Raw genomic sequence first — 25,847 nt, 5'->3', positions numbered from 1 at the left:
GGACCCCCCCTAAACCCTCCCCCGCTCCCGCCCCCGCCGCTTCCCGGCACCTGGAGCTGCCCGCGCCCCGCCGGGCTCCCCCGCGGCGGCCGCCCCGTCCCCGGGATGCGGAGCGCCCGGCCGGCCCGCGGGCTGCTGCGGGGCGCGCCGTGATGGGCGGCCGGGACCGGCACCGGGAGCGGGACGGCGGCGGCTCTGCTCCGCCTCGGCTCTCCGGGCCGCTTCGCCGATGCCTTTCGCGGGCGAAGAGCGGAGCTTGCAGGGGATCTACAAGCCGGCGGGGCCGGCGGAGGGCAGGGCGGCCGGGGGGGCGGCCGGCTGGACCGAGTGCTACACCAACCGCTCCTTCGTCTACGACGATGGCAACGCCCACAGGTACCGGGGGCTGCCGGCGGGGGTCGGTCTGGGGGGGTGGGGGGGGCCCCGGGGGCTGCCTGTGCCGCCGTCGTGGGGAGCCGCGGGATGGGGGACCGCGGGGAGCCCCTTCCTTTACCCCCCCCTTCCCCGCCTCGGGGGGGCCGCGCCGCTGCCGGGACCCCGTGGGGGGAACGGAGCTCGGCCCGGCGGGACCCTCGCCCCGCGGTCCCACCGCCCTTCCCACGCGCTGAGCCTGGAAGAAAGTTTTCAGGATGCTCCCAGGTCTAGTGGGGGTCCCCTGCCAGCACCCCTCTGTGCAGCGTCGCCTTGGGAGCGGCGTGGTTCGAGGCTGCCTGGGTTCTGGGGGTGCCAGGGGATCCCCGAGTTGTTCCCAGCCACATTCCTCATGGGAAAAGGGGCGACCCTGCCCCTCGGTTGTGCCCAGCATGGGCTTAGGCCACGCTTTGTGTGCGTGGGGTCAGGTGGTGTTTTGGGGGAGCTGGCTTGGCTGAGCCCTGAAGCCACCCCAAAGCCGGAGGACTGAAACGCACACTGGTGAAAAGGCTACATTTCTACAGGTGCATCAGAGCCCACGCGCCAGCTTTGGGCTGGTTTTGTGCCAGAGTTATCATGTCCAGAGGGGCTGTGGTGTAGAAGTGAAGAGCTGCTCAGAGGGGGTCACAGGGACCCAGTGCCACCGTTCTCTTGTCCCCAGGCAGCAGCAGCCGCGTCTCACAAGGGGTCGAGTGCTTGTTGCTGAAGTACCCCAGCTTTCCCTGATAACTCCTTTATATTATCATTGATTATATTTACTGGCGTGGCTCTTCTGACTCTCACACACATCCAGTGTCAGCTTAAATGAGCAAATGAAGTGTGTGTATCAATTAGTTCTTGGCAGATAAGGACCTTGGCTGGATTTGTGCCCTGGGGGTTTCTGTGTTGACATCTGCTCGCTATGCTTTAGGGAAACCATCTTTTATTCCTAAAAGCCCCTGATGGAAAAAGAAGGAACAGTCTGTTTGGTGAACTCTTTAACTTTCAGTACATTGCCACTGACTGGGTAACTGGTAAAATCTTGAATATTGGTCCTTGGGATTAAGTCCCCCCCGGCTGTCGCCTCTGTCAGAGGCGCAGTGTCCGATGCGGCCAAGGCGTTGCGGCGCCTCGGGAACCAGGGCTGCCAAACTCCTGAGAACGCCGTTTGGTTGCCTTGGGCACGCCGGGGTGGTTGTGGAGCCACAGTGCCTTCACCAAACCCAATTTGCTCGTTTTGCAGCTGTACTTGGTGTGTTTGCAGAAAGGACATCCTTGAGGAGGTTATCGAACGCGTCTGCGTGTGGGGGGAGATCAGAGATCAGGCTGGAGATGGCAGCTTGCAGAGGGTTTGGACTCCAACATTACAGGAAAATGATGAGTTGCTCAGCTCAGACAGCAGTTATTGCTCCTTATTACTTACACTGCAGTACTGCTCGGGGTCATTTATCCTCATCTAACACACAACAACAAAATCCTTGTCCTAAGGTCTTCCCCTCTGCCTCTTTCAGTCTGAATAGAAGAGCTTTGTTTTCTAATTATACAGCTCAATGTGTTCCTAACCCCCTCTGGCTCCGGAGAGGTTGAAACGCTGTTGCTTTCCGTGGCTGCTCTTGCCTGCCTCTGCGTTCAGCCCCTTTGCTGCCCTTCCAGAGACACTGAACAAGCTGGTTGGAGCCCTCAGGACTCGGCAGCTTTGCCTGTAGCTGTCTGTTTCTCCAGCTCGGAGCAGCCTGGATCTCTAATGTACTTTTCCAGTGCTGTTCAGCCGAAGAAGCAGAAAATGATTGTTGTAAACAGGCTAAAAAGAAATGTTGAGGAGCAGGCAGACAATAAGCACCATCTTCCCCATTAGCTGATTCCAGGGGTCTGCTGGTTAATCTGCTGTTTGGTTTCCTCTCCTGCAGCTTGGACTGGAGGTGCACATCCCCTTTCGGTGGGTGATCATCCACATTTAACAACCTGCTGTCACTCAGCCTCTGCCTGGTACAACAGTTTCCTCCTCACCTCCCGCGGGTTTTCCCTCTGTTCGGTTGAAGGCAGCACCCTGCCCGTGTCTGACACGGGGTTGGTGTCGGCCGGGTGCGCAGTCCCCGGGGAGAGCAGAGCTCGGGAGTGCTCCACAGGCTCCTCGGCTTGTCCCCGCTCCGTGCTTCCAGGCGTACGCTTGTCGCTGTCGGTGTGGTGGCAGACGAGCAGACCTGTCACCAGAGGTGTGCGAGAGGCTTGTGAGAGCCAGAATATATCTGAGCAGCAGAGATGTGTGACACGTTCAGTGTCCCTTCTGCTAAATATTCAAGGGGACTTCAGCTGGGCTGGCCCCATTAAAAGAAATGGAAACCTCAATTATCCCCTTGCTTAGCAAATCTAGAGATGGCTTAAAAGCTATTGAAGAGGAATTCCATCTTCTCAGTTGCCCAAGTATGGAGGCATGTGTGTAAATGTCTGTGTGCTTTCTCCTGACCCTCTTTGTAAGGAGACAATGGTCCTGAAAAGCCTTCCAGCTGGAAAGCAAGGGGTTAACTGTAAAAGCACTTGAAAGTATGTTTGGAGAGCAAATACACATTTCTGGCACCCAGAGGGTACAAACAGCCTAAATTTTACTTTTCTACCTCGTGGGAAATCTGGGTAAATGTTTGTACAAGGAGCTAGTCTGTCATTTAGGGGAATCCAGGACTTCCTCCGGCCAGCAGCTTGCTTCCTCTGCCTTGCCCATGTAAGGGCACTCGGGGAAGGAGCAGTGATGGATGAGTGGCCATATGGAAGGACTCATGCAAAAACGTCCTGCGCAAGTGAGGGGGCCTGCGGGAGAAGCAGGGATGTGAGAGAGGAGACTTGGTTTTCCCATCCGCTACGTCCCGCTAGCGTGGCTTATTTAAGAAGAAAAAAGTGAAAGAAGGTGGCGGCATGCGCGATGATACCTGGAGAAGCTCTTTAGGAAGATCACATCTTTGCATTAGACGTATGTGGCTTTTCTGATGGCTGTTTTTAATGTCTTGTACAGGAGATCTGTCTGTCTGCTAGACTGCACCGCTCTGCTTAGGTTCAGTGCCGCTGTTTATACTTGGAGTAAGCAGTAGATGTCCTGTGCCAAGCGGGGTGGGTTCAGGTACCTTGCCATGGATTTGGGAGCAGGATGTGGAGGGAAGGTGGGTCCCAGCTGGAGCTCCAGTGCAAGTCCTTGAGAAGCCAAGGTTGGGGGCTGGAGAGCAGCAACCAGAGCGAGCTGTGAGCACCGCTGGCACGGCAGCTCTGACGTGCTTCCCGAGTGCCAGCTAGAGAGGGCTTGACTTGGCAGGGGCTGTGCCATGGTGGGGTCTGTCCTCAGTCCCCCCCGACTGGGCAGCCAGGACAGGTCGTACTTTCTCGCCTTAGAAATCACAGCAAGATTTGGAGCAGTGGCAACAGGGTAGAAAATACCTATAGGCGCCTTCTGCTGCTCTGGTCAAAGCCTCTGTTTGAGTCCAAAGCCAAGTGTTTGCCTGCTGTCCTCGCTGAACCAGGGGTGACCCGGTGAGTTCCCAGGGCTGTGTCTCTAGGAGGGAGCTTGGGAAAAGTGATCTGAATCCATGAAGGGTATGAATGATAAAAAAAAAAAAAAAAGAAAGAAAAAAGCATTGATTAAACTGGATTCTTGCTCAGTGTGAACACTCTCATCCAGACTTGGGTTGACTGTCCCATGGCTTCTCCTGCTACACTTGCTGTATGAAATGGTCCCAGTTTAGCATGAGGATGGTCCCTGCAGCTGAGAGCCTGTTGTTGTCTCTTAAGTCTTCCATTTTCTGGAAATGAATGGGAAGATGCTCCTTCGGCAGAGCTTGCACTGAACCAGACGCTGTAGCTAATTAATAACCAGTTCCTCCAGGCAAGATTACTAGCTTAGACATTTATCATCTTCCAAAAAGTCAGCCTTGTGGATTGCAACAACTGTTGCTCTGGCTGCCTGGGGGGATCCTGGCCTCACTGTTCAAGGAGAAATTGCAATAGGGAGCCATAAAACTACAGGACCAAACACCCTGTATTTTCAGAGTGTTTCTGTAGCAGAGATAAGAAGGAATTTTTCTCTTGTTTTCCTCAGCTGATTAGGAAAGGGAAGCATGTGGCTCTGGCAGGAGTCTGAAATCTGGGGCTCGACGGGGCTGTCAGCAGGTTGTGCTGCAACAACTGCTGCAGGACAGTACCCGCCAGCACACCTGGGTCGGTGGGAAGAAGTTTTGGGACCCTCGCTGCTATTCTGCTTAACGAAGGACCCCCGCCATGCTGAATGTCCTTAGATACTGCCGTTGGGTTCTGGCATGGCTGTGTCACCCTTTGCTGGAAAAAAGCAAAGTAGGTCATTGCCTGTGCTCAAGGCTCTTTCTGCTTTGCAAAAATATTTACAGCATCTATTTGAATCCTCCCTCCCAATTCCCCATCAGCGACCTCCTCCTGACCTCCACGCCTGGTTCCCAAGTGCTGCACGCAATTTGTTTTGGAGCCCCTTAGCGTTTCTCTTGCATCCATGCCAAACTGTGCTGGAGTGTGGAACATCTCATTCATCCTTCTTATGAATAAAAACAGGCAAAGAGCCATCCGAGGTCTGAGCGCAGGTGCCTCTGGCCTCATGTCCTTTGGCAGTGGCCGGTGACAGGGACAGAGGGCAGGAACACAGCAACCCTCCCCGGGTTGCCGCGTCGGGATCCTGAGCTGGAGGTTGTACAGCTTGTACCCAGAGGTTGTGCTTGGAAGACGTGGCTGGATGCCTCCCCTGGGATTTGCCTGGTTCCTCTTAAACCCACTGGTGCTTTCTGCCTCGGCAAGAGGATGTGACTTCTCCGGCGCAGCTGCTCTGTGAGAAAACCTGCTGCTTTGAGCCTGCTGCCCTGTGATTTCCCTGGGTTCCTACAGCTCTTGTGATGTGCCTGCTCCCTGGTCGTCTGCTCTCATTTCACCTGCCTTTCATCATGTCTCTTCCCAGGCTAAAGGCTCCTCCTGATCTATTTAGTCTCTCCTTGAGCAAAATGCTTTATGTCCCTGTCATTATCTCTGTTGCCCTTCTCTGTGCCGTATCATCTCTGAGGAGGGGAACCAGAAGTGCATGTGGCTCCGTGGTGGGTTTAGCTGTACTATAACAGCCTCTCCTAACATTTTGCATCTTGACCACCACTGACAGTCAGCTGTTGTCTTTGTGGTATTATCTATGGTGACTTTGCCTCTTTTCTGAGTGCTAATTTGCAGACCTTCTAGTGCCTGTGCAGGAAGGTGATTTCACCTCCCCCCCCCCCCCCCCCCGCTTTTGGATTAGTTGGCATTTATTGATGCTAATTTTTGTCTGACATTTTATCATCGGGTCACTCAGTGCTGCAAGATCCTCCTGCAACAGTTTACAGTCAGGTTTTAGATTTGACCGTACTGGATAATTTCCAGTCATCACCATCACTTCTGAATCCATGGAATAACAGAGCCTTGTAGGACCCCACCAAAGATGTTTGCTTCAGTGATCCCCTTCTGTCTGTCCCTTGTCTTCTAATCCAGGAGACATCCCCCTCTTCGTCCCATCATATCCTGGTCTAGCAAGTGGGTTGACAAGCCTGCCTCTTGGGGTTTATTTCTGTAAGTCTTTGTATCCTTGAACAGTGTGAAAAGACTCTTCCTCCTCCCACGTCTCTATTATTTTCTGCTTTCAATAGAAGGGAGTGTTCTGCAGGGGTCTGGAGCGCGGAGAAGTTTCTTCTCCATGCTTCATCCCGAGCTGCTTGTAGCAGTCTGGGGCTGTGCAGAAGGGAGAATTTTCCCAGCAGATCATTAGCAAGAATTAGTACTTTCCTGATCTTGCAGTGTGGTGTTTTTGGTTTTTTTTTTTTTTTTTACATGAGCCTGAAAAATACTGGGCACTGGCAAATTTGGTAGAGAGGGTATAACAGCTTGGGGTGAGGGGGAGTGAGCCACCGCCAGGATCGTGTGCTGTGGGATACCAGAGACACTCCTGTGAATAATGCTTCTGGAGAGTAGCGAGCTCTGCCTCAGGAACATCTCCTTGCTCATCCTGATGAGAGCCGGGAACAGATAGCGTTGTCCTGCTTGCACCCGGTCAGCTACCAAGATGAGGGTTTTGGCTGGTTCCCAAGCTGGAGAGGGTGACATTGGTCCCAGGTAAGCTCCATGTGGGAGGGGAAACCCCAGGAAAAAAACAGATTGGGCAAGAGCAAGAGAGCAAAGGACTTTTAAGCCTTGCTTAAGCTAGAAGTGAGCTTTTCTGTCCCCTGGGCTGAGGTAGGAGGGCTGCTGCTGCCTGCAGAAGGGTGAGCTGGCAGGAGCGAGGCTGAGATGAAGCGTTGGGATTTGTGGGGACTAAGGAGAGTCCTTGTGGGAGAATTATAACTGGCCAAGATCCATGTGGCTTTCTGGCCTTCCTCACAATGCCAGCTGCTGGAGCGGGGACCCGTGGGAGAGCCGAGGGGTAAGTCTGGGCGGTGAGCACAGCTGCACTGGGGTAAGCGATACCCAAGGGCTGTGAGTAGAGTGGCTGAGGTGTGGAGACTTGCTGTAGTGGTGGTAAGAATTATATTCCCCTTCTTAAGCAGGTGATGGTAGAGGGTTGGCTACTGGCTCCAGTAACAGAGCCAGAGGCTGTGATAAGTGAACTGCTCTCTTTTTAGTTTAATAATCTGTTTAGGTTTAAGATTTTCTCGCGGTTGGTAGGCATGAATCACGAGCCTGGTGTTATCCCTGTGTGCAGCAGCACCCTGTCATTAAAGGCTGGGTGATTTCCCAGGGGAGCCTGGAGTGCACAGCCTCCAGAATCCACAGTGGGACTGATGGGGCCTCGCAGAGTGGGGCTGTTTCTCACTTCCAGCAGCGTGAGTCCTTGTTGCTTGATTTCTTGAGCATTGGGAATGATCCGGCTTTTAAATGAACTTGCACGTGCTCCCAGGCCACATTGCAAACCCAACACCATGATAAAGAAAAAAAGGGTCACGTCCTTGCTGGGGCAGGGCCAGGTGCTCCGGGAAACCTGCTCCTCAGCATATAGCTCCTCCAAGGAAGATATAGTTTAATGTTGTAATCCATAAATAGCCCCAGAGATTGCTGGGTCAGGAATTTCCCGGCAGGGTTAGTGGCCTTGGCTCAGCAGGCTGAGTGTGTTTCGGATCTGCCCCTCCTTCCGAGGCTGTTCATGGCTGGGAAGAGCACTGCGGGTGCTCCTGTCCCCAGGGCGAAGGCAGAGCTTGGCCGGGGTGTCGTGCCTGTCCTGTCCCTGGGGGCAGATCGCTGGTGTAAGTGGTTTGCTCCCAGTGGGGACTTGAATCTTCAGCTCTGGAGAAGATGAGTGAGTGAGGTCCTGCTGGTCCTCCTGTGGCAGGAGCCCTCCTGGCTGCAGGAGCGAGGTGCTAGGAGACCCTTAGCCAAGGGCATTGGGATGGGGAGCAGAGCAGTGGCTTTAGGAAAGCAGGGCTTGGGATGTTGTGCTGTAAGTGATCATCCAAGCTGATTTGTACTCTTCGCATATTTACACAGTAGACTAAACCAAAATGGACCGTATGCTCTACTCTGGCTGTCACTCTGGTTGGGGGTACGAAGCCTGCTCAGTGCTGTCACTACTCTTGCCTTGGAGATGTGGCTCTGGCACCGAGTCAGCACTGGGTTAGGGGGTGTCTGGTCCAGCGGGCCCTGCTCTGCCCTGGGTGCTGCCCTGCTCTGCCCTGGGTGCCGATCGCGGGCTCATTCCCTGCACCCCTCTGTTCAAGCACTCCTTGAATTCCTCTTTCTGGTGTTGTGTTGGTGGCTCTCCCAGTCAGATGCTGTGCTCATGTCCCCGGTGCTTGGCACAGCAGGGACCTGCAAGTGACAGACACAGTGCTCACGAAACCAAAAACCCTGGGAATTCAGCGATGCCTGGAAGCTGCTGGGCTTGGGAGCTGGAGTCCAGGCTAGTTCCCTGCACTAGCCACTGCAAACGCTTTCTTCAGCTTTTTCTTTTGGTACTGCTTAATACTGCCAAGCAAAGCTGAGGGGATAAGTGCCTTTTCCTTCCAGGAGGCTCTTTGAGAGAGGCTGAAGCTTGTTTGCTGCCAGAAGCTGGGGGATGTTTTTTGAATTGGAGCAATGTCTGCAGTGTTCTCTTGCAAAAGGATAGGCGTTTGGGGTTGCTGTGAGTGGCCCTTGGCCATGCCCTGTGCTCCTCATCCTCCTCCCCAGCAGCCCTTCCCTGCCCTCTCCAGCCTTTTTTTTGTCCCACACGGTTGCAGCTGTCTCACAAAACTCTGCAAAAGGATGGGACGTGCAATGCCAAAAGTACAATAGCAAGGGTTAAACTGGAAACTTGGTGCACGTGCGGGAAGGGCTCCCAAGGCTGCAGATGTCCCTCTGTCACCTCCCCACCATGGCACATGCCTGTGCCTCTGGCAGAGGAACAGGGAGCGGGAGCACAGGGGCTGGGGGGGCTGCTCAGGTGCTGGGTGCGGTGCAGAACGAGGTGCGTGTCAGGAGATGAACCCTGGCCGCGTGCCCCCGACTCACTTCACTGGCGTGGCATCTTGAGGAGAGGGAGCCGGTCCCCTCGCTGGCCAGGAACCAACCCACTCCTTTCTCCAGCATTATTTTGGCTTACAATCACCAGGGACATCAGCGTGACTTGTTTATCTTTGCCTCTGTTGGAAACACCCCCAGCGCTGCCCAGGCCCTCCCTGCAGGATGCTCCTGAGGAAGGGGCTGGCTGTGGCTCGCTCCTCCAGGCTCCCTGGCCCTTGGCAGGGCCACTGATGGGTACCTGCACTGGCCATGCCAGCTCTCGGGGCTGGAGGAGCTGAGCTGCCTGCCTGTGCCACTCCCGTGCTCGATGTGCTGCTTGTTGGGACCAAAGAAAAGATTCCTCAGGAGGGCTTTGCCTTCCGTGAGTTTTACCTGGTTGTACAAAGCGTACGTGTGCATCTGGCCAGAAGGGAAGGGGGAGATGTGGGGCTGAATTGCTAATACGGGGTTGTCTAATAAGAAAAACGGCTCTGGACCTGGAAGGTACAATTTCTACTTTTATCTTCTAGAAAATAGCGTTGCCAGCAGGAGGAAGGCTTGTGGAGCTTTGCACTGACTCACGCTTCCTGTTAATTTTCAACGTGAAATACACAAAATGCTAATTTTGTGAGGCCTGTGGTGCTAAATTGTCCCCGCTTGTTGAAAGTGAATCGATGGATGGATTTGTCACAGGGCTCAGCAGTTCTGTGGAAGTTTTGAGCAACAGCAGCCTCTGATGTGGACAGTCCAACTGTCCATGGAGGTGCAAATTTGAATGCAAAAGTTTAACCTGGGAGACTGAGTGCTTCATATATTGTGTGTGTATATATATATATATGTGTGTGTGTTCTGCAGCTGTTGTACCCACAAAACAGGACTTGGCCAAAGCTACTCAGAGTATCTGGAAATCATGACTTGGATGTTATTATGGGCTTGTTCACATCCCTTGAAGCACTTTAAATCCAAAAGTATAAAATCCATGACCATCATACAAGTAATAAGAAATGACAAAACAATTAGGTGAAATGGAAGACAGTTGCTTGTGGACACAGAAGTGTTTGTGAAGTAGAGAAAAATGATCTTGTTAAAGGAAATAGACCCCCCCCATCTTTCCCTGATTCCCCTTTTCTCTACCAAGCTCAGGGCATTAGTGCCTGGGACTTTAGTGCTGGTCTTTTTAGATCTTGCTCGTACATTATCAGAGAGTAACTTTGCAAGTGTGTCGGTTCATCATTCCTGTCCCCCCTGTTTTAATCTGTGGGGTTGCCCACAATAAATGCTCCTTTCAGGTGTGGCAGGGGCAGGCTCTGCTCATGTAGCCAGCAGCATTTGTGCTTCTTGTTGATTATCTTTAAGGTTGGGAGTCATTCTGGTTGCAATGATTTATCACTTGGTCATGTGGCTTGTGCTTAGGAAATGGAAGAGATGTTTTTGATGCATTTTTTTGGGGGAAAGAACCATACCATTTGGCCTGTGCGTGTGCTCCCCTCCTCCACAGCCCCTCTCAGGCCGTTCAGCCCACACCTTCTGGACACATCATCTGGGTTCCAGGATGCTGATCTCTGTGAATGGCATCAATGAGTTACGTATGACCTCTGGGGAGGGAGAGGGGATGGTGGGATAAAAATCTGGGACTCTTCCTCTGACAAGCTGAGACATAACCGACAGTGATGTTAGGTGGTGCTCACAGAGAGATAAGGAACACGCGCTGCTGAGGCGGTGGCAGAGAAAGGGGCTCTGTGCCCAAGATGAGCACCCCAACTCCTCCACGGGGATGTCCCTGCAGAGAAATTCTGCCCTGAAAGCTGCTGAGGTTGGTGTCCGGGGAAGGCACGTCTGTCGTGGGATCTAGCCTGCACATGTGTTTGCCCACGTGTGGACAGACCTGCCGCTTTCCTTCCCTGTGTGGCCTTTGCCCTCTCCTCTGGCTGGGCTCTGTTGCGCTGCCGTGCCAGCTCGCTGCCCCTCCTCGCCAGGAGAGCGGTGCCAGCGCCTGCAGCAGTCGCGTGTCACCGGCGTGGGAGGGGTTGCTGTCTTCCAGCCTGGCTCTGGAGACCGAGCATGCGTCTCCCCACGCACTCGGGCCATTAGGAGACCCCACAGGGGTGTCACTCAGAAGCAAAAAACAAAAAGAGAGGGGGGGAACAACTGTAACCCGGTAACCATAAGAGCTGTGGGAGGAGAAGCAAATAGAAGATGATTGTATATATTTTAATAAATATAGAAGAAGAAAGGGCAGAATTTCCTGTATGGCTTTGTTCATTGGAGAGGCTTGGAGAGCCTGGCGGCAGCTGAGCTTGCCTTCGCTGCTGGCCCAGGGCTGCAGGGCCAGACTCTGCAGCAACGCTGACGAAATGCTGTGCAGGGAGGAGAGGACGTGGCAGGGTCCTTGCTGTCCTGGGGCAGCCTGACTCCAAGAGCCCTCGCGACCCATCCCTTGAGTGCAATCTAGACACTGTTACCCTACAATGGGTCTGGGCCCACCAGCGCCTGTTTGCTGCCCAAAAGGCTGGGTTTAGCCTTGCCACGGTGAGAGCCAGGCTGGCTTTGCCACCCCAACACCAGGCTGTGCTGCAGCCCCACATCTCTGCCAACAGCAAGGGAAAGGTCAGACCCTGCATTTGACTCTTGCTCCACCATTGCTCTTGGCCAGGGCTTGTCCTTCCCATCCCGGTAGAGGTGACAGGAGGCACAGCAGCGGCTGGCTGTGGTGTTGCAGTATGTGCTGGGTACTGAAGCTTGAGGAAAAGTGACTTTGCCTGGGGAGGGGATGTTGAGATTGGACACAAGGTACTTGCCTTCCTAGCTACACATCCAGAATCTCCAGACATCCTCCTGGGGAAAGGATGGACTCGGGACAGACAGCTGCCAGCAGGACCTCGTGCCTCTGGCTCCTTGGAGTAGTGAAAGAGGAGGGATTTAGACTGTAGGTTATGCAAGAATTTGCCCCAAAGGTAGGTTCAGCTGTTTCTTCTGTTTGTGCACCCCAGCCCCTAGAAGGAGGAGAGGAGGGGCATTCTGGGAGGGTCTTCAATAATTTTTGGTGCCGATAGAGCACGGGGTGTCACCAAGAGCTCCTGGCAGGTCTGGGCAGTTACATCATGCAGGTACCAGAATGTAGGATTATGGGATCTGTTGATGACCCCGGGTGGTTTGGGATTGGTTCATGGTGGGAAGCGGGAGGATGCTCTGTGGTACGCAGCGTACAAGGAAGCAGAAGAGGAACTTGGGTGCGTCCTTCCTCTTTGACATATATAGTCAAAAATAATAATTAAAAATCCTAAAACACATTGCAACAAGCCCCCAGCCCATGGAGTTTCCTCTGAGGCAAAGCTGCCTCGTGGGTGCTGGGAACCCGAACAGCCTCTGACGAGCTCCACGGGGCAGGCGCGTTGCAGAGCCCCCACGGCCAGGCGCAGCCCCAGCTGGCACAGGCAGATGTGTGGGCTGTCACCAGTCCTCTGCCTGCATTCCCAGTCTCAGGGGATGGTGCCGTCAGCAGCGTAGCTTTCCTGCGTGCCCGGGGTGGAAATACAGCAAGGGGAGAACGCAACTGCGACCAGCCCACACATGAGAAAGATTGAAGAAACCCAAGGTTGGTGCAGCCCCGAGGCTCCTGCTAGAGTGTGCTCCGAGGGGCAGCTGTGTTTGCTAAACTGGGACGGTGATTGTGTCTAGCTGCAGTTTAATGGTAGGAGAGATCAGCGGGGAGATCTGCTTTGGATCGCACTCGGCTTGATCCCAGTTCCCGTGTTCCCAAGAGGCTGAGCAGTAGGGTGTCCCCCTCCCGGCGTGCCGATCGCTGCCGGGGAGCTGGCCAAGCTGGGGGAGAGACGGTGTCGTAGCGAGAAAGTGGAATAGTGTTGAGGTTTCCATATGCTGATTACAGCATGCATTTTTAGTGATACATGGTTCTGGAGGAAGGAAGGAAAGGGGAGATAAAAATAAAGCTGCAGTCCTGTATTTAGCTATAAACCACTTTGGGATTTTTTTTTTTTTCCCAGTAGTATTTGAAGACTATGCAATAAACAAGCTTGTTCATGATTTTTTTATTTTATATCACTACTGCTTTGAAGAAGTAGCCGGGTTGCTGTGGCATTTCTATAGCTCAAAATCCCGATGTTTGGGCGGAGGGGAGGGTTGCAAATTCTCTGTGCTGATGTCAGGAGATCTGTGTGCAGTGCAGGAGCACTTTTTTCTAAGACACTGATGTGCAACATATCTTAAAGTCACTGTGTAATTGAGAAAGATCTTTATCAGATAGGTACATGCAATATTTGTCTTACTGAATCTCTACCCAGAATAAATAAATGTGCCAAAATTTTAAAATTCTGAATGATTTCATATGCAAGAATAAGAGAGAATATATTAAAAATGTAGCTGCTACTGCGGATGGGAGAAGAAACTCAGATGCAAATACATAGCAGAAATTGAGATTTTCCAGAATTCCCAGAGATACTGATATAATTGGATTTTACTACAGTTTCTTAACACTAAAAAAGGACAATGGTAAAAATTTGCTTTGTTTCATGAATCCGACACATGATCTGAGGCCAAGAGAGATGGATTCACAGAATCATCTAGGTTGGAAAAGACCTTGAAGACCACCTAGTCCAACCATTCATTGGGTTTGAAAAGAATCGGGTGGAGTTTAAAAAAACCCAACACATCAAAGCCCAAAAGACGAGTGTTTGACCTTTGAAGAGGATGGTTGTATATAGATATGAGCATCCTTAGCCTTTTGGGGGTGCAGGGTAACAGTGAACCTGCCTGCCTGGACCTCGGGCAGTGGGAGCCATGGGGAGCGTAGGACAGGGTGGTAGCTCTATGTCGAGGTGCCCTTTCCACATGGCAGTCGGCGTGCTGTGGCTGTGCAGCTGTAGCACTTGGCCTTTCCTCTGGGAGAGGAACCAACGTGCTCCTTTAAACTGGCATTTAATAATCAATGGAGATTGCTGTGTGTGACAGTCTCCTTCAAATGCAGCTCTAATCACCCACGGTTGGAGTCAGGCACCTGGCTCCCCACTTTAAAGTATGCAGTCTAATAAGAGAGTGGATGATTTTCTCTCTCTGAAAGTCCAGTTTAGGATGCTGTCCTGGCCTCACAGCAACAAGAATTCTCAGCTGGGCTAGAAATTTGCTGGAGGTGGCCTGGAGGAAGTATGCTTTTGGCGTAATTTATCGTAGTTAAGCTCTAAGAGGAAAGACTTAATTGTGGTGCTTTTTTTGTGATTAGATTAATGTCAGATCCTCCTTTGCAATGTGAGCTAGAGATGGTCAGGTAACTTCTGTGCTTGTACCAGTTGATCCAGAGGGAGTCCTTGAGTTGACAGGAGTTTGGCTTGATTTCTCTTAAAGACCAAGTTTTAGATCAATGTATATCATGGAATAACCTCCCTGATGCCCAAGGCCCTGCACAGATGCGTTACTCAGTGCAGAGCCTCGGCTGCAGTGTGCATATGTCAGCTAAAAGGAATTGAAAAGCTCTGGGGGTAGAGAATTAAGTGGCAAACAATATCAGTAAAAATAATCCGAAGCGCTGAGAGTGAGCTGTGGTGTCTTCTGGGGCTGTGTTCAGCAGAAATTTCGCACGCTGGTTGCTCTTCCAGAAACTGGAACTTTGGAACCTGGTCAGCTGGGAACTTATTTGCAGGAGTTTGAGTTGTTAAAGGTAGAAGATGGTGTGGGGAGCCTCAGATGAAGCCAGCAGCAAACCCCTTGATGTCTGCTTATTGTCAATTCAGTATTCAGCTGTTTGAAGCTCTTTTGACTGTATGTAGCTTATGCAGTAGGTACTGGAGGCCAAGCTGTGGGAAGGTGATAGGAGTGGGTTGGAGAGGCTTTGGGTGAGACCCTTGGGAGTACATCTGACAGGAGTTGGAACCCTTCAGCTATTTGCCTGCCTCATGCTCCCAAGTTACATGTGAGGGACAAGGAGTCAGCTCACTGCAGAGGTACCACGTCTCCTCTTCCAAGCTCTCCCTGTCTTTCCCACTTTCCACAAAGGGTCTGTGAAACTGGAGTTCCTGTCATGGCACAGATAAATTTCACTGCTGAAGCCAGAACCCAAAGGATCAGGAGCTGGGATCTTGCCTTGTGTGTCTGTACACCGGCTTTGCAGCGCTGAACGGCCGCGTTGCCTTGGGAAGGGAATTTTCAGCCTAACCCCCATCTGCTATGATTCCTAGCTCTAGCTGACACGGGAGCAGTGTCGTACCCATGTTCTGGTTGGTAAATGTGGTTTGATAAAAGAGACCAGAGAAACTCTTAGCCCTCTGAAATGGTAGTTTGAGAACGGGTTGTGTTCCATCTCTTTCCCGTGTGGCAGGCAGAGTGCCTGTAGCTGGCCACGCACGGCTGTCTTTGTCTGAGCCATCACCTTGGGTCTCTCCCAGGCACTGTGATACCCCCCCCCTCCTTGATCAGAGCCATCAGCACGCCAAGGGATGGGTGATCTATCCTCCCAGCCACGACACTTGGCAGCTGGACAGATGACTGACTCATCAGCGTTCGCGGTTTCTCATTTAATACTGGGGCTGTTCAGATGATTTAAGTGCCGGCAGTCCGGAGAGGAGGTTGTGCTTCTGCTTCCAGCAGGGTTGGGGAGCCATCGCCTTGTCTGCCTCCCAGCCATACTTTTCTTTGCGGGGGGAGCCCGGGGGTGGATCTGTGTTCGGTTGTCAGCCGTAGATCTATCTTGCGAGCGGTTTTATTTCCTCCTGGCGATTGAGCTTTTCCATTGGCTCCTCTTGCTCTCTGTTGTTTGCCTGCTGAGGAGCAAATGTCCTGTGCCCAGCTCTGCCCTGCGCAGCGGGCTGCGGGGTGCTCCAGGGGACCGGGCTCCGCGCTGCGCCCACCCCACCGGCCCCTCGCCTGAGGCCAGCCGAGCCCCCCCTCGCCACCCATGCCCCCGGGGGGAGCGCTCTGCAGGGGGGGCACCGCCGCCTGCCCCGCAATGTAATTGCAGCCGGGGCGGGGGGCCGCGGGGCGGGCGTGCCGGGGTGCGGGTTGCGCGGGGCCGGCCCCGGAGGAGGTGCCGGGGCGGGGGCAGGCAGGGCAAAGCAAGGTAGGGCCCCCCCCCGCCCTCCACCCCACCCCCCCACCCCCCCCCATTGCCTCTGCCCCTTTCTCTCCCGCAGGCTCTCGTCGCCCGGCGGCTGCGGGGACGGCGGCGGGAGCTGCAAGAGCAGCGGGGTCATTCTGGACATCGCCGCCCTGAAGATGACGGAGCTGGAGTCCGAGGTGCTGCCCCTGCCCCCCCGGTACCGCTTCCGCGATCTGCTGCTGGGGGACCAGTCCTTCCAGAGCGACGACAGGTTCGGGGCGCACCGAGGCGGGGGGGGGGGCACGGGGACACCCCCACACCGGGACGGGGGGAGGGAGGGAGGCACAGACTTGGGGACACGCACTGCCCGGGGAGGGGGGCACATGTCGGGGGTTGGAGGTACGTGCCTGGGACCCAGGAGGGAGACCCACGCGCGGCGGGGTGGCGGGGGGGGGCGCGGAGCTCTCCGCGGTGCTGAAGCCCGGCCGGTGCGGAGCTCTCCGCGGTGCTGATCCCCGCGGGGCGCGGAGCTCTCCGCGGTGCTGGCGGCCGCTTACAGTCGTGGCGGCCTCGGCGGGAGGGGGTGGGGATGGGCACGGCAACGCAACGCAACGGCTGGCGGGCATCGGGGTGCGGGGGGGGGGGTCGGAGTCCGCGGGCACTGGGTCGTGTTTGTGGGAACCAGTGGTCATGCCCAGGCAAGAGAGCATCGGGATGCAGGAGTGTGTTGGAGTCCGTGGGCACTGGGATGCCTTTGCAGGAACCAGTGGTCAAACCCGGGTGAGAGGGCGTTGGGATGTGGGAGTGTGTCAGAGTCTGCGGGCACCGGGATGTGTTCACAGGAACCAGTGGTCATGCCTGGGCGAGGGGGCATCAGGATGTGGGAGTGTGTCAGAGTCCACGGGCACTGGGATGCATTCGCAGAAACCAGTGGTCATGCCCGGGCAAGGGGGCATCAGCATGCGGGAGTGTGTTGGACTCTGTGAGCACTGGAATGTGTTTGTGGCAACCAGTGGTCATGCCTGGGCAAGGGGGCATCGGGATGTGGGGGTGCGAGTGTGCCAGAGTCCGCAGGCACTGGGATGTGTTTCTGGGAACCAGTGGTCATACCCGGCCGAGAGGGCATTGGGATGTGGGAGTATGTTGGAGTCTGTGGACACCGGGATGCGTTCATGGCACTCAGCGCTCATACCCAGGCAAGAGGGTATTGGGATGTGGGACTGTGTTGGAGCCCGCAGGCACTGGGATGTGTTTTTGGGAACCAGTGGTCATGCCTGGGCAAGGGGGCACTGGGATGTGTGGGGCGTGCTGGGGACAGAAGCCACGGGGCTGTGTGTGGGTATGCCTCGGACAGCGGGCACCGGGAACGTGTGGGTGTTCCTGGGCTGCTGGACATGCTGGAGCTGCTGGGTGTTGGGAGTTGTGGGTATACTGGGCCAGCGGACATTGAGATGTGCGGGTATGCTGGGCAGATTGCCATGTCCGGGAGTCCCATCAGGGCTTGGCAAGGAGGAAAAGGGACCACAGTCTGGGAGATGCATGGGATCCAGTCGAGGAGGTGAGGGCTGGTGAAACTCCCTGTTAAGCCATATGCAGAGTCTGGGCTGAGCGCATGCGTTTCTGTAGGAGATAAGGCTCATCCAGGCTGTTCTCCAGGGCTGTTTTTGCAGCAGGGGATGCTGATGGAAGCAGAGTAACTCTGAAGAGCTGCTGTGGATGTGGCAGAACTCTCCCTTTCTTGGGTTGTCTAGAGAAATGGTCTTTATAGGTTGAGCACCAAGCCTGCTATTCCTGGCTGGCTGGCAGGGATTTATTAGCAGGTTGAGTGAGCAAAGGAGGAATGTCATGAGTGGCAAGTGAATTCCATGAGCAGAGCAGTTAAATGAAGAGGAACAAGAACAACCCTCCCTTCAACTCTCTTCATATCATAAAAATCAGGGAGCTACAATGCTAATTGGGAGTCCAGAAGATGGTCATCGTTTCCCACCAATCAATTGCATGATGTAACCAGAGAGAGATGTAACCCTTGTTGAAAAAAACCCTTCAATTGCTGGCGAGTTGGCCTTTGGGTAGCTGCTGTTGATTTGGTACACCCACATCAAGGCTTTTGTGCATCTGTGTTAAAAGGTAATTCCATATTTTTTATGCGTAAAAGTGTCATGCCAAAAAAAAAAAGTGAATTTGACTTTGAAAATGTGGGATTTACAAATGTTCTAAATAAGTGTTCCAAACTTTTATAGCTGCGTAAGAACTGATCTGTCTCGAAAAATGAGTGTGCGATCCTCAAGATTTCAAAGCCCAGATTTCCTTAACAGGCACTTAACATTTATATAATTTTATGGCATAAGATGAGAGTTTGATAGGAAATTCCTGCTGCAGAAAATGTCTGAATTTCAGAATGGTTATGATATGGCTCATTTGGATAAGTTTGAAGTTTAGAGTTTGAATAGTTTTCGTTTTTAAGTATTTGAATGGATCTGAAATACAGAAGATGGCAATTGCAGATTGTGTTTTTTCTGTGTTTCGCTGGTAAACCCTTAACCTTAATTTTCATCTAGATTTGAGTGTTTCTGATTCAGAATCTTTCTTAATTTTAGTGTGGAGATACTCTGGATTGTTTTGTTAAATTCATTAGCCTTGTTTCTCAAGATATCTTTGTTTCACTGGCTTTATGTGCTGCTGTCTTTAGTTGTTTGACTTTCCCCTTCATCTAGAAAATACTGAAAACTTCACAGTGGGTTTGGGAACGCAAATCTATGAGCACACATTTGCTATTCACGCGTAGTGCTCTTGACTTCACTGGGAACTGAGGTGAGCCACGGCCGTAGGCTGCTGTTAGGCCTCAGTTTCAGTCCAAGTTGTTGATGATACTGGGACATTATAGATGAATCAAGCTTGCTGGAGTAATTATGACTACTAGATTAGTCTGTTCCAAACCAACTGAGTAAGGAGCTGATTTAGGCTAGCAGAAGAAAAGCTGAAAGCCTTTTTGGCTTTTCTGTGCTTATAAATGCGAAGCAGCTCAGAGATGTGCTTTGGAGTGCTTTGTTACAGCACTGACAGGAACGTGCTGAGGAAAATTCCCCCACGTAAACAGTATGGGAACTGTGAATGGTAAAATAGAGCTCACTGGACTTACAGATGTAACACTGAAGGAAAACACCCATAGCACTAAATATCTCATTTATTTATAAAAGCCACACTAAAATTACTAGCATGTCAAATATCTGCTTTTGAAAAACTCCCCTAGAATGACAGTGGGCTGCTGAAAGTGAGGAGGTTTCCGGGGCCAGCAGAAGACTGAAAGGATGGGAGACCATAGGGGAATCCAGGATTTGCTGCTTCTGGGGAATTAGAACCACTTCTGTTAGAGATATATTAATGCATCCTCATCACAGAGGATGCTGAGGAGACACCAACACTGGACTGAGGTGAGAGAATGAGGTAATGCTGGAGCCTGAGGAGATGAGAGCTTGCTGGAACAAGTAGTTAATTAGAGAGCTGTGGTATGACAGGAGGAGAGAGCATGTCGATAACCCACAGAACTGTAAGAACTAATCAGTGAATATGAGGTGGAATAGGTGAAATAAGCTGCTCCCATTTTACTTTTCTTTTGAGAATGCGAAAGGTGAAGGCAGTCAACCTAAGTAAGGCTTACTCTTTGGCAGGTAGACTGATTGACGTGAGAATTAAAATAATAGCTTGAATGTTGTGTGGAGGATGGTAATAAATCAGCCAGGAAGCAAATAGGAAAAGACTGGCTGGAAGAGGAATGGGGGAGGTAAATGGATTTGTGCAACAGAGAGAGAAAAACCTAATGACAAGCAAATCTAGAGTTGTCAAATGAAAGTGCTCCTTCCAACATCTCCTTATTCATCTTTGGAACTCACTACCACGAGGCATCTGGAGGACTTTGGCCTTGGCTGTATCTGAATGCGGTGCGACTGTATTTAAATACCATGCTTGACATTTTTGCAAGGCAGGTCTTTAGGTTAGAGAAACAGGATTAACTGTCACTCAGCTCCAGATTTCCAGAGGATACAAACTGCTGTCTCAGGGCATAAATCTGACTAATGGGGACTGGGAGCTAATTTCTCCTTTGGGGAGAGAATGTTCTTTTTGTGAACACTGAAGTTACCTCAGTTGTCTGGCATAAGTCCTGTCTGGTTTAGAAGTTTCTTCCCCTCTTTTTGGAAGGTTCTGTCAATTCCAGTACTGAGAGAAAAAGAGACTGGTTCTGCTCTCTTATGGCAGTATTGCATTTCTTATCTCACTGATGGTTTGGTGTCATGAAAGTATTCAGAGCCGCTGGAATATGACAGTAATGGCAGAGTTTAAGATGCTGAGCCTGTAACAAAAAGAAGGTGAAGAACTGGGAGCACGAATACTGCTTGTGCCTGCTGCCCTCGCACGCGCTTGGCGCAGGACTCTGCCGGTCCTGGAATCTGCTGAGCCGTGGTACCTGCGTGTGCGGGAGCAAGGCTGAGGGTGCTGCTGGAAGGGAGAGGAGCTGAAGGCAGCGTCCCATCGGTGCTGCGAGTTGGGCTCTGCAAGGAAGGCTTCTGTTCCAAAGTCATACTGGTCTTTGCTGATTAAAGGCAGCTGAGGAAGCACATCTGCTGGATTGATAAATATTGTTTTATACCACAAGCTGTGGCGTCCCTTTGATCTTTGCCGTCCTGACTATGGCAGTTTTTGATCTCCTGCTTTCTCTTTTCTTGGATGGTGCTGACAACTGGGTTGGGGCATGTATAAAAAAAGCCCATAAATAAAATTAAACTGTATCTCAGAGAAGTGTCATTAGGAGCTTATTTGCTGCCTAATTTAAATAGTCTGAATACTTTCCAGAAAATCGTTGTCAGAAGCCACAGTCCTATTTACAGTAGCAAGAAGTAATGGATGTCACTTTGATTAAGTGCATTTTTCTGAGGCTAATTATCAGCAAAGAATCGTTTTGATGGATGAGGATGTTTGGAAAAGCTGCTTGTGCAGAAGAATTCAGCAACATCTCTATTAAAATTTTAATATCTCCTGTTTCAAATCAAAGATTTTTTGCGTGTTGCATAACCAAGAAAAAGGGATTTTTTTATAATTGGGGTGAATTCTTTTAAGTTCCTACTTCTAGGTTAGATAGATTTTTGAAAACTTCTTTGTTAAATGACATCTGGTCTTTGTCTCTTGAATTTGTCCCTGAGTGGTGGCTCTAAATCATAGGTTGGATCAGCAAACTGGAGGGCTGAAAAATCAGGCTTGTAGGATCTCATCCTTGCAGTTCTCATGCTAACTTGCCCCAAGTGACTTCCTCATCGAATGCATCATTACATTAATGGATCGGAGCAGTTTTATGTCCCTCTGTCAGGTTCCTTGAATATGTCTGTGGCTGAATCCCCACTTCATTGCCATTTGATTTAATGAGCAATTTCTCTCATTTTATTTGGAAGATGCAGATGCTGGTTTGAAGATTGCAGTTTGTATCCAGAAGTTAAAGACATTTATTTCTGTGACGGTGAGGTAATGGCCAATATTTTAGGTTTGGACTGCAATGTCTGTTCAGGCTGTACCATCAGCGCTTGTGAAGCTTTGTACCTGGATTTAGGAGATTCAGCTCTGATGCCTGCATGCCACAAAATTCCTCTAGTGAAGGCTCCGTCTCCCAGCAGTTTGATCCCTTGCTTGTGAAAGCAGGATGAAGGTATTTACTGGCTAATACCCCTTCCCTCAATAAGAATGTTAAGACCCAGTCTGCCCTCAGCCCCGTGTGCAGAATCTCTCAAGGGGTGATTTACTCTTAGTTGTGATGCCTGAGCCCAGCTCCAAACCAAGCATAAATCACACTGGTGAAGGTGGTAGGATCTGAAACAGAAATTTAGGAGGACCTGTGTGACCTCTTGAATTGAATTGCTTCTCCTCTGCTTTTGCCACCTGGCAAAGCAAAATAAAAACATATATTAATTAGATTAGGCTGTTTTCCTGAGTCAGTGCCTTTTCAGAAAGTTTTTGTCTGACAGTACACAAGCAAGCATCTACTCCTGAAAGCTCAGCCAGCCCGTGGCAGTAACCCTGCTCCTGGTTGGAGCGACTGCTGCTCTGCGTGGGCTCCTGCTCCTGAGCCAGGCAGCACGGCGGCGCGGGCAGGTGACACGTACTGGTGTAGCTCCTTCCAAAGGAGGTGCCTACAGCTCTGCTGTGCCAGCCAAGGCTGTGGGCGAGACTGAATTCGGTCCCTAGGTGCCATCTAAGTTGTTGGAGAAGCTGCCAGCCAGGAGTGCCTGAGCTTTTGGGGGTCAGACTGGACACATTGTGCTCCTCCTCCTCTGGGGCTTATACCCGCTCTCTGAAGGAGCGGGCAGGGGATCCCTGGCCACCAGTCAGGCGGCATGACTCTTCTCCAGCACGGTGCCTTAGGTCTAGACTAGCTGAGCTTATAGCAGTGGAGGGAAAAAGCACCTGGGACAGAGTGTTGGTGTACTTAGATCTGCTGCCAGTCCCATTTGCCACCTTATGTGGAAGAGTAACCAAGAGTCCTGTGCTCCGCGGTCCTGGGTGGCCGGGTCCTCTCCAGCAAGGGTGGCTGCAGCAGGTCCTTGCCCTTAGCAGACGAAAAATCAACATATATTGCCCCTGGATTCCTCAGCCTGGCTCCAAATGGGATACACCGGGGTGAGGAGCGTGTTGGAAGCTTTATAAAAAGGATTAGGGTTTTGTTGTGTTCAGACATTTTTTTCTGTTAATGTTAGATAGCATTCTTAATTGTGTTTTGCCTTTTCGGTTGTTGTGAAAGGCTGCAGTGATCATTACTAACGCGGCGTCTTAATTGAAGTGCTGTTTGGGGTTTTTTAAATGGATAGTTCCTTGTAGCAATTGGTGTGCCTTTGAGTATTCATCTTAAGGCAGAAACCCCTGGACGTCAGCAGGAATATTAGGAAAGTTATGAAAGTAATAGAATAAGAGAAAAATGCACTTCTGTTATAATTATATCTATTATTTTATAAGAAAAAGCTCATTACTCTTTTCAGGGATATTGCTTTTACTGTCAGTAACGGACCCTTGCTAGTAATAAAAGTAAGTGCACGTAGCAGTCTGGTGGAATGAGTGGAGGTGTCCCTGGAGTGCTGCAGTACGTACAGCTGTGCCCTGATGAAAAGGAAGAACAACATTGATTTTCAGTTATTTAGTGCAATTTAACACTATGGGCTCAAATTTCCATCCCTCCCTGCTGTATTTTTTCGGTTTATTTACTTTCGCTTTGGTTTCTATTCCATTTATTGGGCGGATGGGCTTGAAAGGGAAAACGTAGTGTTTGAAGTCACCTGAGTACCCGTCCAAATGAAGGGGAAAACATGAGCAAGGGTGGCAGAGAGCTGAGAGCGGTGGGTGTAGTCCCAGCAGAGACTTACACCAGTTGAGGATCTGGTTTTTTGGCTCACGTTGTGTGCCAGAGCAAAGAAGGACAGGGCCATGGGGAGGAGCAACAGCCCTCGCAACCCAGCTGAGAGCACGTCGTGGTCTCCAGGCACTCTGTGAGGTGGTCACGCTGTCAAGAAAGCACCTTGGTGGCTGACGTTGGCCCTACTGAAGGAAAATTAAACATGTTGGTAAAATGAACATATTTTACTCCCCTCAACCAGTTGTACAGGACACACAGAAAGTCCTAATTGAAAAGTTTCCTGTGATGAAACTGAAGAAACAGAGTGCAGAGTGGTGTGAAAAATGTTGGAGTCTTGGGTCCTACTGTGGTTAACGAGGGCAAATCTCCTTCCATGCGTTCTTGGCGTGAGACTGACGCCCGGCAGGGACATTGCCAGTTGTTCCATCTGTGCATGGGCCTGCTGCACCTTTCTGTCTGGGGCTTCTTGGAGCTCCTGTGCTCAGGTGGACGGCTGCTTAAACCTGCCAGTACAGAGCAGAGAACAGAAATCACACGCGAGCTAGCGGGAGAAGCTTGGTTGCGTGTAAGATCTTGGCACAAGGGACGTGGGTCCCCTTTGCACCAGGGAAGTATCATGAATGTGAATCTGTGTCCACAGATCTGGTGAAGAAACGGTGATATTTGTCATCGCAGCAAAACCCTGTGTCTGCCGAAATCAATGGGAGTGTTGCCGTTGGCTTGGGTGAGGGTGGAAGGTCAGGCTGAGACCGAAGCTGTCACTGCTGCTGTAGTGACAGTATGAGAAACAACTTGGCAGCTGTAGCTGTAATTGCAGAGAATGCATTAAATTTTTCTGCTATGTTTTCCCACTGCTTTGTCTTGTCACAGTTGCATCTTTGTTCCCAAGGGAAATAATTTATTGCCGTTCTGAAGGTGGTGCTCATTCCTTTTCCTCTGCACAACCTGTTCGCTGACTGACTGCATGTAGGGAGTGTTGGAACTCAGGCATCCCCCGCTCGCTGCCTCGGGGGAGACGGGGGCTCCACTCCTGCTGCACCATCGCTGCCTTCTGCTGCCAGCCCCGTCCTAATGCCGGCTCTGCCTGGGCTTGAGGTGCTTTTTCACAGACCCCCATGTGCTCACGGTAAAGAGAACACAGGCAGAGCCTAAATAAATTGGTTAGTAAATCCCCCTCATACATTCTCCCGTGCATCTCGGAGACTTCATTTTGTGGTAGACTACTCAGCAGAGGGGTTTAAAGAGGAATAAAAGGCCTGAAATTTGAATCAAAACATCTCTATTTCTGAGAAGTTCCACTAAGGAGAGAGGATTAATGCTTTATTGTCTATTATTTTCAGCTCTGCTTATCAAGAGATGTGAACACATTGCCTGCTGAAGCCCTGCAGCTAGTGCAGATTTCCTTGCCATGCTGCATTTGCCTCTGCCTCACTGGCACTTGCTTGGATCCGTAGCAAAGATGTAGGTATTAATTTGCAAAGGAAATACATCATATTCCTCCTGACTGACAGCTCGGTGAATAGGTCATACAGGCACTGTACAAATATCTTGCCAGCTCCTTACAGAACTGTGCTGGCCGCAGTTTGCCCGCGAAGGGTTGGCAGGGCAGGCTGCTGGGCAGTGCGAGGCTAAGCAGCACCAGCCGCCAAGTCCCTGAATCTGGAAATTTCTTCTATTATCAGTGTATTAATTTGCTGCATTGCTGCAATAAAACTAGTTTTATCTTCCATTCTTTCTTACCTTTCAGAGAGTTCAGGGTTCAGATTACATTGCTACATGACATTTGGTATAAAATGATACTGTTGAATTTCATCTGCCATCGTGACCTTATTTCCTTTCTTTGTGGAGCATTTAGTTGCCATTTTAGCAAATTCACAGCTGGCTCTTTTACTGCAGGGAGACGATCAAAGTCCAACCTGCTGGAGAATGCAGGTCCCTGGGGGTGAAGGTCTGTGGGGAAGAGCAGTCTGCTCTCCTGCCTTATCCCAGCAACCTTACTGTGGGTGTCTTAAAATCTCTGCTGCATATCCAGAGGGCTGGGAGGATGGTTCCAGGGTTGCAGGTCCCCTGGGTAGGCTTGAAGGGGTGACCCTTCAATTATTCTAGACAATAAATAATTGATAATGAAGGAGTTCATGGTTGAAATCCAGAGCTTAAGTCTTGGTGGGAGAAATAGGTTGTAGACGTTAGCACGTTATTAGCAGATTAAAGTTTTTTTTAAAAAAAAAGGCATGTTTTCCAAAACTGTCAGGCTCGGAAAACTTGTCCCTTGAAGCAGGAAGCCTGTAGTGGTGGGTAAAGCAATGCTTTGCAGCAGTTATATTAGCTTGCAAACATTTTAAAGGGTTATTTTCTGTTCCAAAGCTACATCAGACATTCGGTGCAGGGGGCAGGCGTGCTCTGCAAGGGCCATCCACAGCTTTCTGGAAGAACTCCAGGAGCTTCGAGTCAGCTTTGCCTCTTCAGATTTGCACTGCGATCACAATTGCATGGTCTTGCTTTATGTCTTCTTCCTAAAGATAGATCCTCTGCTTC

The 25,847-nt window shown here is 51.3% G+C and overlaps 1 protein-coding gene across 4 annotated transcripts in view; it reads left to right on the top strand.

Annotated features, from left to right (window-relative positions):
- Window positions 1–25,847, top strand: part of KCNT1 (potassium sodium-activated channel subfamily T member 1) — an 89,846-nt gene continuing 63,999 nt past the window's right edge. For all 4 annotated transcript variants that reach the window (XM_074891288.1, XM_074891287.1, XM_074891289.1 and 1 more), the window contains exons 1-2: window positions 1–375; window positions 16,020–16,196. In XM_074891288.1, the coding sequence (XP_074747389.1) occupies window positions 230–375; window positions 16,020–16,196 (323 nt within the window). In that variant the 5' untranslated portion in view covers window positions 1–229. The remainder of the gene's footprint in view (window positions 376–16,019; window positions 16,197–25,847) is intronic.

Source organism: Strix uralensis, chromosome 21, assembly GCF_047716275.1.
Source record: "Strix uralensis isolate ZFMK-TIS-50842 chromosome 21, bStrUra1, whole genome shotgun sequence".
Taxonomy (NCBI): Eukaryota; Metazoa; Chordata; class Aves; order Strigiformes; family Strigidae; genus Strix; species Strix uralensis.
This window is presented reverse-complemented; position numbering and strand designations above follow the sequence as displayed.